At 48.3% G+C, this 12,036-nt stretch overlaps 1 protein-coding gene across 5 annotated transcripts in view; it reads left to right on the top strand.

The window, feature by feature from the left end:
- Positions 1-12,036, top strand: part of PLEKHG4B (pleckstrin homology and RhoGEF domain containing G4B) — a 175,054-nt gene that overhangs the window by 137,605 nt on the left and 25,413 nt on the right. For 2 of the 5 annotated variants that reach the window (XM_044452637.1, XM_044452628.1), the window contains 2 exons: positions 3,122-3,238; positions 5,662-5,931. The exons of 1 other annotated variant lie outside the window; for it this stretch is intronic. In XM_044452637.1, coding sequence (XP_044308572.1) covers positions 3,122-3,238; positions 5,662-5,931 — 387 coding nt within the window. Of the gene's footprint in view, positions 1-2,005; positions 3,239-5,661; positions 5,932-12,036 lie in introns of those variants that run through there. 2 more of the 5 variants (XR_006416860.1, XM_044452645.1) reach the window with 2 other exon arrangements.

Genomic DNA, 12,036 nt, shown 5'->3' with positions numbered 1-12,036 from the left:
AGGCTACGAGGGGGGGAAACATCCTTGACTTGGTCTTGACCAATAGGGAGGAGCTGATAGATGAAGTACAGATTAGGGGAGCTCTGGGTGCGAGTAATCATTCCATCCTTTGCTTTGAGATCAGGGGACTGGGGATGTGCAGCAGGTGGAGCACTAGAAGCTGGGACTTCAAGAGGGCCAACTTTGGTCAACTGAAGGCCAGATTGGGGAAAGTCTCCTGGGATAGGTTACTGGAAGGTAAGTGAGTTGAGGAGGGGTGGATGGCACTCAAAAGGGAGGTTTTGGAGGCGCAAGCCTTGACGATACCTCTAGTCAGTAAGGTGGGGAGGCGGAGGAGAGTGCCACCATGGATGCAAAAGGAGGTGGTTACAGGGATTAGATGAAAGAGGACCCTTCGTAGGAAATGGGTACTGGGGCAAATAGACAAAAGGGTATACCGGGAGGAGGAGGCCCATTGCAGAAGGATTTTTCGCAAGGCTAAGGCTGATTACGTGCTGAGACTTGCAAGAATGTCAAGAGCAACAAAAAGGGCTTCTTTCAGCATGTAAATAGGAAGAGGAAGGGGAGACAAGTGGTGGGACCACTAAATAAGGAGGAAGGAGATCCAGTGACTGATATGAGGGAACAGGCACAGATGCTAAATGACTATTTTGCCTCTGTGTTCTCCCCAAAGCTGGATGGGGGAGATCCTCATAGGAGATTAGATGAGGCTTGGGACTTAGGGGCACAGATTAGTGTCACCCCCCTTGAAGTCGAGGGGCTCCTCAGGGCATTGGACATTACAAAGGCACCAGGCCCTGATGGGTTACACCTGAGAGTACTTAGAGAGTTGGCAGGGGTTCTCTCACACCCGCTGACCTCCATTTTTGAGACCTCGTGGAGAACAGGTGAAGTTCCAGAGGACTGGAGGGTGGCATCAGTGGTCCCAATTTTCAAAAAGGGTAGTAGAAAGGGCATGGGGATGGAGGGGATGCAGTGGATGTGGTATACCTGGATTTCAGCAAGGCCTTTGACAAAGTGCCCCATGATATCCTGGTGGAGAACCTGAGGAGTTTTGGGATACACCAAAGCACTGTCCGGTGGATTAGGGCATGGTTGACTGACCGAAAGCAGAAGGTAACCATTAACGGGGAATCATTGGGATGGTGGCCAGTGACAAGCGGGGTCCCCCAGGGCTCTGTCCTGGGGCCGATCCTGTTTAATCTTTTCATTAACGACATGGAAGAAGGGGTGAACAGTCTGCAGATCAAATTCGCAGATGACACTAAAACTGGAGCAGTGGCCACAACTGAGGAGCAGGTACTCCAGATCCAAAAGGATCTGGACAGACTATGGAAGTGGGCAGGAGACAAGAGGATGGCGTTCAATGTGGATAAGTGCAAGGTGTTGCACTTGGGGCATAGGAATAGCTGTCATAAGTACAGGTTAGGTGACAAGTGGCTGGAGAGCAGCACTTGTGAAAGGGACCTCGGGGTACTGGTTGACTGCAGGCTAAACATGAGTCAGCAGTGTGATGCAGTGGTCAAGAGGGTGAACGCCACCCTTGGTTGCATAGCCAGAAGTGTGGCTTCTAGGATCAAGAGAGGTATTACTACCACTCTACATGACTCTGGTGCATCCGTAACTGGAGTATTGTGTTCAGTTTTGGGGATATGTTGTCGACATACAGGTATGTGAGGGGATGTCACATGGAGATTGGTAAAGACCTGTTCTCCCCTGCAGAGGAAGGCAGGACATGCTCCATTGGAGCAAAGCTCAGGGAGCCAAGGTTCCATTTGGATGCCAGGAAGCACTTCCTGACAGTCAGGACCCCGAGGGTGTGGAATAGGTTTCCATGAGAGGTCGTTGAGGCCCCATCGGTGCGGGTGTTCAAGGATAGGCTGGACGTCCACATGGTAGGCATGTCGTGAGCGCAGCTGGCTGGTGTCAGAGGTCAGACTAGATGACCCGGGAGGCCCCTTCTGACTCGCTCTGTTTCTATGTTTCTATACTTCTCCAACAATAGCAAAAATAAAGATGTGGCAGCATTCCATGAGAAGCAAGGGATGGGCAGGAAGAAAAAATTGGCAGCCATCCTCCTCTTCACCAAAGTGTATATGTGCATGGGTCTTGGCAGATCTTGGCCTTGAATCCATTGAAATTATGTGATAACAGGTCCTACCTAAACTATTTGATTATACTTTATTGGAGATGGTCTACCAGAATGAGGTTTGTGGCCTTTCAATTTCTTTCATTAGCTGGATTTTCCTTCTGTTCCCTTCCCTATCCTTTCTTTGCTTTTGTATCAAAAATGCCAGTGCTCAACACAGAGAGAATTTAGGTATCCGGACAACTTGCCTATGGATGGTAGAGGAGATCTTGAAGAACTTGATTCAGGCAGCAAGGGATGGCAATGCGATATTGCACCTGCAAGCATTCATTTCTCTGTTGTGATAACTGGTAACTACTGAGTATATGGTCATAGAAAGTTATGCTGATGGGACATTCTGTATCCTACTACAGCTCCTATACACCCTCAAAGTTGCTGCAGAACTCACCAAGCCAGGGTGAAGAGAGAAGAAAGTCCCTTCACATGAGCAGGCTTTCAACTTGACAACCCTGGATTTCACTCACTGTTTCCAGAGTTGGTGCCCAGTTGGGTGTTTCTCCGCACTTTTTCGGAACATTTAATAGTTGTTTTGGCTTGCCTCACTGAAGGGATTTCTCCCCACTTGATGATGAAAGAACTTTAGCCTTGCCTCCCAAACCCATTTGCAGGATGCCCACCCATCTTCATGTAGAAGGAACACTCAAGGCAGACTCAGTGTTCTGTTCTCACCCAAAAAACACCCACACACATTATACACACAGAGAGGCACAATTCTGTTGGTGTGACATGCTTTCTTATGTACAAAATAAAGTTTGCATCAAAAGTCTTAATGCTGAAATGGAAAAAGAAATGTTAACCCCATACAAACCATCAAAGCTGAACAATGTTGACAGCTGGAACAAGTAATGTAACTTTTGCATTATTGTGTGCATTAAAAGCACTGAACTTTGCACCAGTTTTGGCTTCCCTTAGACTTATAGAAGGAAGCATTGATTATTCTTTCTCTTGTGGTTTTGGTTTACTTGTTCTCAGAACTTCGAATCCAAGAAATGGTGTCTATGGGCATAGGGAATAAACCATTCATGGATATCAAGCCCAGTGATGCAGCCATAAGTGATCGAGCAATAGATTATATAATGAGAGGAACAGGTACAGTTTGGTGCTCATCCCTTGGAGATGCTTAAGTATTTTGTTTGCTTCTTATTAACATTACGTTACTGGATTTCTCCTAGATGCAAAAAGAAACCTTTGCAGCTAGTTCTGCATGCTGGAGGCAATCCTGGACGAGTGTTTCGCTGTGTGCCTCAAGGCAACTGCTTTGGAAGGGTTGTGTATTCTCTATGAGCAATGAAGATCACATTAGGCAAGCCTTCCCCAACCTGGAGATCTCCAGCTAAATTTAGACTATAATTCTCATCATCCCTGCCCATTAGTTGCAGTCAGTGAGTGTTCCAATCCAAAAACATCGAGAGGGTACCAGGTTGAGGAAAGCTGAACTAAGCATTTCCAAGCCCTTGGGTACATCCAAGCTAGCTCCTTCTGCTCTGGAGAATTCTGTCATGCTGCATGGGTGCCTGAGAACAGAAGGAACTGTGCTGCTTGCTCATTCTTTGGAAGACTTACAGAGAAAGGAGCAGGGATCATATTCCTCCCTTTGTCCCTTCTCTGGCACATGTCTTGGAGAAAAGGAGAATTTTCCACTTTGCACAGGGTGGGATCCTTGGAAGGGAAGTAGCACCAGAAGCTGCCCTTTACTGAGTCAAGTCATTGCTTAATTTAGTTCACCACTCAGTGGCAACAGTTGTACAGGTTCCCAGAGAGAGTTCCTTGCACACACACTGCCACCCCAGCCCTCTCAAGAGAAACCAGGGGCTAGACCTGGGGATTTCTGCATGTAAAGTCTGCACTCCCCCACTCAGCCACTGCCATTCCTGGTCAGTCTCCTCCTTTCTCAGGCACTTCATGTCTTGCCCCAGCTGAAGTGGTAGGTGGAACATCAGCCCCCTTTGGGGTGCTCCCAGACAAGATTTTTAGGGTGCCCTCACTCTGCCACATTCACATTTACAGGGTCTGGATTACTTGTAATGCTCCCCCGTTTTCCCAATGTTTCTTTTCCCCCTTTTATTTACCACGGCTAAGGGACATGCAATAGGATGAATTGCTACATGAGGCTTCTGACCCTAGGAGCCCTCTCTCTGTCTGGAAGCACACTTGGTCATTCATCAACTCTCATGAGCGAAGGCTTCATAGCCACAAGCTATTGTGCAAGATTTATAATTAAAATATTATTCAGTCTTGCCTTCAAGAATTAACATTGGCCCAGCCAAATGTGCAGTTATAATCCAGCAGTCTTTATGCCATATACATTATGACACAATTAGTGGATAAGAACAGCATGCCAGGCCAATTAATTGTGAGTCTGGCCATACAAAAGTACACAGGAGCAAGCATTTTCAGCTTCTCTGAGTAAGCAGCTTATTAATCCGAGCTTATCTAAAGTGGGTCTTTGAAAGTACCTTCAAGACAGTTGAACTTGCTTCAGTCTGAGGGCCCAATTACATTTTAAAGAAGCTCTGAGGACCTGCATTTCAGTGGGAAAAGGCCCCATATGACAGCATAGTTTAGCCTAAAGCTCTTAGAGCCAGTTACTAAGCCAGAAGGGGGGTGTTTCAAGCTTTCAGAATAAGAAAAAAACTGCACAAAAGCTAAGAAGCCAGCAAAAGAACAGTGGCTAGGGCAGAAAAGGTTTGACCAAGATAAGAAGGAATGGCCATCTCAGGAGCGCTAGGCTGCTGGATTTGCCTCCCTGGGGGGCAGACTTATCTCTAAGTCTGAAGCTCTGCACCCCTGTTATATTGAGTCCTTGTAAGTACGCTATGCTTTTCCTTTATTTTACAAAGGCTAAAGGATATTGATTTTTAAGATCTGTAAGAGTAGTACAGGGTCCATGCTTTGACTGATTGCTGAATTTGCCAGCCCAAAGGTCAAAAATGGGATGCCTTACTTAAAATGGTTGTGTTTATCCATCTTTTTCTTTGGCCCAGTGCAATGCTGTACACTCTAATCTTCTAGATAGTGGATATTTTAAAAATCCAGGGCATGTTGCATCTGCAACAGTGAAGAAGTGGAGTCTGGGTTGCAAGAGCTCCTCAAGTGTATTTCTTTTAATCAAAGGGCTAGAGACACTGATTTCTGCTATGACACAACCCTTTCCAGGAAGATTCTTGAAGTCTTTGCTGATTATTTTATTTGAACATTCTTCACTTCCCTGAAATTTTAAATATAGCCACCCAGATTAGACACTTTGTGACAGTTTCATTATTCTTTTAAACTTTTATCTTTGTTTTCAATGCAGAGTTTACCTTTGTACATGTTTATTCTGTGCATCTGCAGTTGGCAGACCATAAACAATAAACCAGTACTACCATTTGCCTTTGCCTTATAGCAGACTTCCCTAACCTAGTACCACTATGGCTGCACCCCATTGTCTTTCACCATGTCCCTTTATGCTTTCTGTCCTTTTTTGATGAGTGTTCTCAGTGTTAACAGAGGGGATGTGTTTGTTTCTCCAGAGTCAAGGACTCGGGCCTCAATTGCTGTTTCTTCATTTGACCATTCTGCACCTTCTAAGAGGCCACATTCCACCATTTCAAACAGCAGTACATCATCCTCGAGCAGCCAGTCCTCCTCTTCCATCCTTGGTTCACTAAACTTGCATGTATATTCTACCCCATCACATCCGAGCTTGATTGGGCCACCCTTCTACCACTGGTCATATGATGTTGGAACCTGTATTGAGGAAGATGAGCTCGAGCAGGACACAGGAAGCCAGCCCTCCATGAGTGAGTAGCTGCCAGGGCCTGCATTTTACTGGTGGGTGGGGCCAAAGGCAAAAAGCCTCACATGCCAACACAGTTTAGTTTAAAGCTCCCACTGCCAGTAGCTAAGGAAAGACATTGCAATCTTTTAAAACGGGAAAAACAGCACAGAAGCCAGGAAGTCACCAAAAGTTTGGTGTAGGTAGATGCATGCCCTGGGCCCTACTATGTGTTTGTTTGTTCCCTGCTCTTTGAGAGTCTGGCAACCTGCTAGCTGGCATTTTAGTTTCCCACAAACAGTGCCAGCAATCCGTTTTTGAGGGGCCTTGGGCAAGACACCCTCAATGGGGTTTCTCTCCCTCTCTCATCACTACTACCACTTACTTCCTTGTCAGGGAGCTAGTAGTTTCTCCTGCTGCTCTTTCTCACCACCACCATCTGGTCCAGAACAAGAGGGAGACAAGCAAGCAGCCTGCAGTGGTGCAGAGTAGGAGCAAGTGCAGGGGCTCTTGCGAGTGGGCTCCTGCTGGCATTTGGATCCCTGATAGATGCCCAACCATGCCTGTCCTCTGCCCCAGCCCCGCCAGAAACATGGCATCGTTCTCCGAGCAGCCTGACATCTGGTGCAGGAAGAGGCAGCCACACCAAGCCACAGCCGTGAAGCTTGGAGAGTCACTGCCCATGTGGCTTCCTTTGCCCCTTCCCTCCAGATCAAGAGAGCTTTATGCCTAGGCTAGAGTAAAAAAGGAGGAAGGGCATGACAGAGCAACCAGGTACACGCCAGGACTATTTTGGGCTTTAGCAGCTGCTATGCTGCAGGTATTACTGCAGGCAAGAATCCCTCAAAAGAAATGAGTAGCCTTCATAGTCAATAAAAGAGTAAGAAAAGCAGGGATACAATCTCCAAAATAACAGAATGATCTCAATTCGAATCCAAGGCAAACCATTCAACATCACAGTAGTCCAAGTCTATGTCCTAACCACTGATGCTGAAGAGGCTGAAGTTGACCAGTTCTATGAAGGCCTACAACACCTTCTAGAATTAACACCCAAAAATGATGTCTCTATCATCATGGGAGATTGGAATGCTAAAGTAGGAAGCCAAAAGATAACCGGAATAACAGGCAGGTTTGGAGTACAAAATGAAGCAAGGCAAAGGCTGGCAGAATTTTGTCAAGAGAACACGCTGGTCATAGCAAGCACTCTTTTCCACCAACCCAAGAGACTACTCTACACATGGACATCACCAGATGGCCAGCACAGAAATCAGATTGACTATGTACTCTGCAGCCAAAGATGGAGAGCCTTTGGCAGAGTAGTGGAGCAGCAGAGGCAGAGGCTGGGAGAGAGTGCTGAGGGTGGCCAGGGGACCGGTGAAGGCAAGGTAGGAGCAGGGCAGAGGAGCAGAGGGACAGGAGCAGTGGAGAGGAAGGGAGGCGGGTCCAGAGAAGCTAGAGGGGCCAGGAGGAAGCAGAGGGGTGGCACCACCAACCTAAGAGGCTTATAAGGCCGTGCTCAGCCGTTGGCAGTGCCAACATCCCTTGTCTGTGTCCCTTAGCTGCAGCCTGGGCTGTCCAGGGACTCCCTTCCCTGGGGCAGGTTTTTTTGTTTTGTTTTTCCCCCAATTTAATTTTTTATTTTATCTGTGTGTGTGTGTGTGTGTTTGTCCGGGAGAACTGGGCGAGTGAGGGGTAGTCCAGGACAGACAAGGCAGGGAACCAAGGTAGGGTCTCTGAAGGGTTCCCAATGGCAGACCAGGAGATGGCCTTGGCGGGAATCACGGGTGTTGCTGTCTGCTGCAACAGCTGCGACATGTTCACCCTTCTCCTCCAGGAGAGGCAGGGATACACTTGCCCTCAGTGCAAGCTGGTGACCCTTCTAGAGGAGGAGGTGAGGTGCCTGAGGGCCGAGAGAGCTGTCCAGCCCCCCCCGGGAGCAGCACCCCTCTGGACAGAGGGTTGAGGGAGGGGCCATGGGAGGAACAGCTGGGGAGACATGGAGGCATGTCACCCACAGGAGCTGGAGGCCAGCACGGCCTCCTCCTTCTCCTGGGACCAATCTGGAGCTGGGAAACAGGTTCTCTCTTCTTGAGGAGGCTAGGGCTGATGAGGCCTTGGAGGACCAGTAGGACCCCCAGCCTGGGACCACAAGCGGCAAGGGGGCTGCTGCAGGAGAGGCCAGGGCCAGGGCACGGCTGCCCACCACCAGCAGGAAGAGATGGCAGGACAGAAGGATAGAGTGTGCATGTGAAGGATAGAGTGGAGCATGATCCATGTGGACACAAATGACATAGCCAGGCAGGGTGTGGATGTAATCACCAGGGATTTCAAGGCCTTGGGGAAGAAACTCAGGAACCTTACAGCCCATGTGGCCTTCTCATTGATCTTACCGATCCAGGTATTTGGGCCAAGCAGGGATAGGAGGGTTGCTGAGGTGAGCGATTGGCTTAGGGTGTGGTGCCAGAAGGAACACTTCAGGTTCCTCAACCATGGCACCCGGTTTCTTGCCAATGGACTCCAGGCAAGGGACAGGTTGCACCGTATGAGGATGGGGAAAAGGTCCTTTGGAGATGCTTTAGTGAGCTTTGTCCAGAAGTCTTTAAACTGTGCCAGGGGTGGGTGGGTTCAGGCCCCCCCCAGAAACTTGTCTGCACTGGACAAGTATGGGGAGAGGATCAGGGCTCTGGGAGCAGGGTTTTAGAGGTACTGCAGGGACTGACAGGACTCCTACAGAGAGGGGCGAGGTATCAGAGAAGATGGGAGGAAGGAGGAGGCTGGGGACTCCAAAGAAAGGAAGTGGTGGGAAGGAGTTGAGGTGTATGTACACAAACGCTAGGAGCATGGGTAATAAGCAGGAAGAGCTTGAAGCTCTCCTGGGAATAGAAACATAGAAACAGAGCAAGTCAGAAGGGGTCTCCCGGGCCATCTAGTCTGACCTCCCGCACCAGCCTGCTCCGCTCACGACATGCCCACCATGTGCATGTCCAGCCTATCCTTGAACACCCACACCGATGGGGCCTCAACGACCTCTCGTGGAAGCCCATTCCACACCGTAACTGTCAGGAAGTGCTTCCTGGCATCCATAGGAGGGTATGACCTGGTGGAGATCACAGAAACTTGGTGGGATGAAAGGCAAGACTGAAATGTAAACATAGAGGGCTATCACATGTTTAGATAGCACAGGAAGTGAAAAAGGGATAGGGGTGTAGCTTTATATGTCAGGGAAAGGATAGGATGTAGCGAGATAGAATGCAGCACAGATGGAGATTTGGTAGAGGCAGTCTGAGTGAAACTTAGGGGTTTTGACAGGGAACGGGACCTGACAGTGGGGGTCTGTTATTCCCCTCCAGGTCAACTTGAGACCCTGGATGATGTCTATACAGATCAGATTCTAAGGATATCTTGGGGGAGAGACACAGTAATTATGGGAGATTTCAATCTCCGGAATATTAGTTGGGAAACTCACTCAGAGGTGACAGCCTGGTCACATTGCTTCCTAGAAGCTATAGAGGGAGGGTTTTTCACACAGAGGATCCGAGAGGCAACAACAGGGGGAGAGAATGTCCTTGACTTGGTCTTGACCAACAGGGAGGAGCTGATAGATCAAGTACAGATTAGGGTAGCTCTGGATATGAGTGATCACTCCATCCTTTGCTTTGAGATCAGGGGAATGGGGATATGCAGCAGGTTGAGCACTAGAAGCTGGGACTTCAAGAGGGCCAACTGAAGGCCAGACTAGGGAACGTCTCTTAGGATAAGTTAGTGGAAGGCAAGGGAGTTGAGGAGGGGTGGATAGCACTAAAAAAGGGAGGTTTTGGAGGCACAAGCCTTGATGATACCTCTAATTAGTAAGGCAGGGAGGCAAAGAAGAGCGCCCCCTTGGATGCGAAAGGAGGTGGTTAGAGGGATTAGACGCAAGAGGAACCTCCATAGGAAATGTGTACTGGGGCAAATAGAGAAAAGGGTATACCAGCGGGGAGGAGGCCCGTTGCAGAAGGATTCTTCGCAAGGCTAAGGCTGATTACGAGCTGAGACTTGCAAAGAATATCAAGAGCAATAAAAAGGGCTTCTTTCAGCATGTAAATAGGAAGAGGAAGGGGAGACAAGTGGTGGGACCACTAAATAAGGAGGAAGGAGACCCAGTGACTGATATGAGGGAACAGGCACAGATGCTAAATGATTATTTTCCCTCTGTGTTCTCCCCAAAGCAGGACGGTGGAGATCCGCTTAGGAGATTACATGAGCCTGGGGACTTAGCAGCACAGATTATTTATTTATTTATTTAGGAAATTTATAGGCGATCCATCACTGTCATCTCTGGACAGCTTACAGAATTATTCTAAATCCTAAACAAAATAAATTAGCTATTCCACGAACTGAGCATAAAACTGACATATTTAAAATAAATTAAATAAAGCATATATAATTAAAATTGGTTGATGTTAAAATATTGATCAAATAAAAAGGTCTTGACCTGGCGCCGAAAAGCATATATTGACGGCGCTGGGTGGACCTCTCTAGGGAGCGCATTCCATAGTTGGGGCGCCACCGCAGGGAAAACTCTCCTCCGAGTATTCTGTCTCCAGACCTCTTTCAAAGAGGGTTCCTGGAGGAGGGCCTCTGCTGCCAATCTTATGGTGTGGGAGGGCATATAGGGAAAATTAGATTAGAGTCACCCCTCTTGAAGTCGAGGGGCTCCTCAGGGCATTGGACATTACAAAGGCACCTGGCCCTGACAGGTTACACCCGAGAGTACTTACAGAGTTAGCAGGGGTTCTCTCACGCTCGCTGGCCTCCATTTTTGAGGCCTCATAGAGAACGGGCGAAGTTCCAGAGGACTGGAGGGTGGCATCAGTGGTTCCAATTTTCAAAAGGGTAGTAGAAGGGACATGGCAAACTACAGACCAGTGAGCCTTACATCCATTGTAGGAAAAACAATGGAATGGTTTATAATAGCAAGAGATCTAGTGATGCTAGATAGGGAAGGGAGGCTGGCAGCCACACAAAATGGTTTCTGCAAAAATAGGTCCTGCCAGACAAACCTTGTGGAATTCTATGACAAGGTTTCGAGGTGGCCAGATGGAGGGGATGCAGTGGATGTGGTTTACCTGGATTTCAGCAAGGCCTTTGACAAAGTGCCCCATAATATCCTGGTTGAGAAACTGAGGAGTTTTGGGATAGACCAAAGCACTGTCCAATGGATTAGGGCATGGTTGACTGACCGAAAGCAGAGGGTAACCATTACTGGGGAATCATTGGGATGGCGGCCAGTGGCAAGCGGGGTCCCGCAGGGCTCTGTCCTGGGGCCAATCCTGTTTAATCTTTTCATGAATGACATGGGAGAAGGGGTGAACAGTCTGCAGATCAAATTCTGTTGATCAAAATTGCAGACGATACTAAAACTGGGGCAGTGACCACAACTGAGGAGCAGGTATTCCAGATCCAAAAGAATCTGGACAGACTATGGAAGTGGGCAGGAAACAACAGGATGGCTTTCAATGTGGGTAAGTGCAAGGTCTTGCACTTGGGGCAAAGCAATAGGTGTCATAAGTACAGGTTAGGGAACAAGTGACTGGGGAGCAGCAGTTGTGAAAGGGACCTTGGGGTGCTGGTTGACTGCAGGCTAAACATGAGTTAGCAGTGTGATGCGGTGGTTAAGAGGGCGAACGCCACCCTTGGTTGCATGGCCAGAAGTGTGGCTTCTAGATCAAGAGAGGTATTACTACCACTCTATATTAAACTGGTGCAGTTGCAACTGGAGTATTTGTGTTCAGTTTTGGGCCCCTCATTACAGGAAGGATATAGCCAGGTTAGAGTAAGTGCTGCATAGGGCCACAAGATTGCTGGCCGGTTTGCAGGGGACGGGGGATGAGGCAAGACTGAGGGTACTGGGTCTCTTCAGCCTGGAGAAGAGGAGACCCAGAGGGGATCTGTTGGTGACATGGCCTGTGAGGCCCCTCCTGACTCGCTCTGTTTCTGTGTTTCTATGGAGATGCTCTATAAAGTCAGCTCTAATCCTGAGATTCTTGTTGCAAAATTTGGGCTTAATTTGAAGAAAGTAGGGAAAAGCACTAAGCCACTCAGGTATGACCTAAATCATATTCCTGATGAATACACAGTAGAGGTGACA

Source organism: Varanus komodoensis, unplaced genomic scaffold (assembly GCF_004798865.1).
Source record: "Varanus komodoensis strain SLA01 unplaced genomic scaffold, ASM479886v1 scaffold10, whole genome shotgun sequence".
In the NCBI taxonomy this organism is placed as follows: Eukaryota; Metazoa; Chordata; class Lepidosauria; order Squamata; family Varanidae; genus Varanus; species Varanus komodoensis.
The sequence above is the reverse complement of the archived record's forward strand: the minus strand, read 5'-3'. Positions and strand labels throughout refer to the sequence as shown.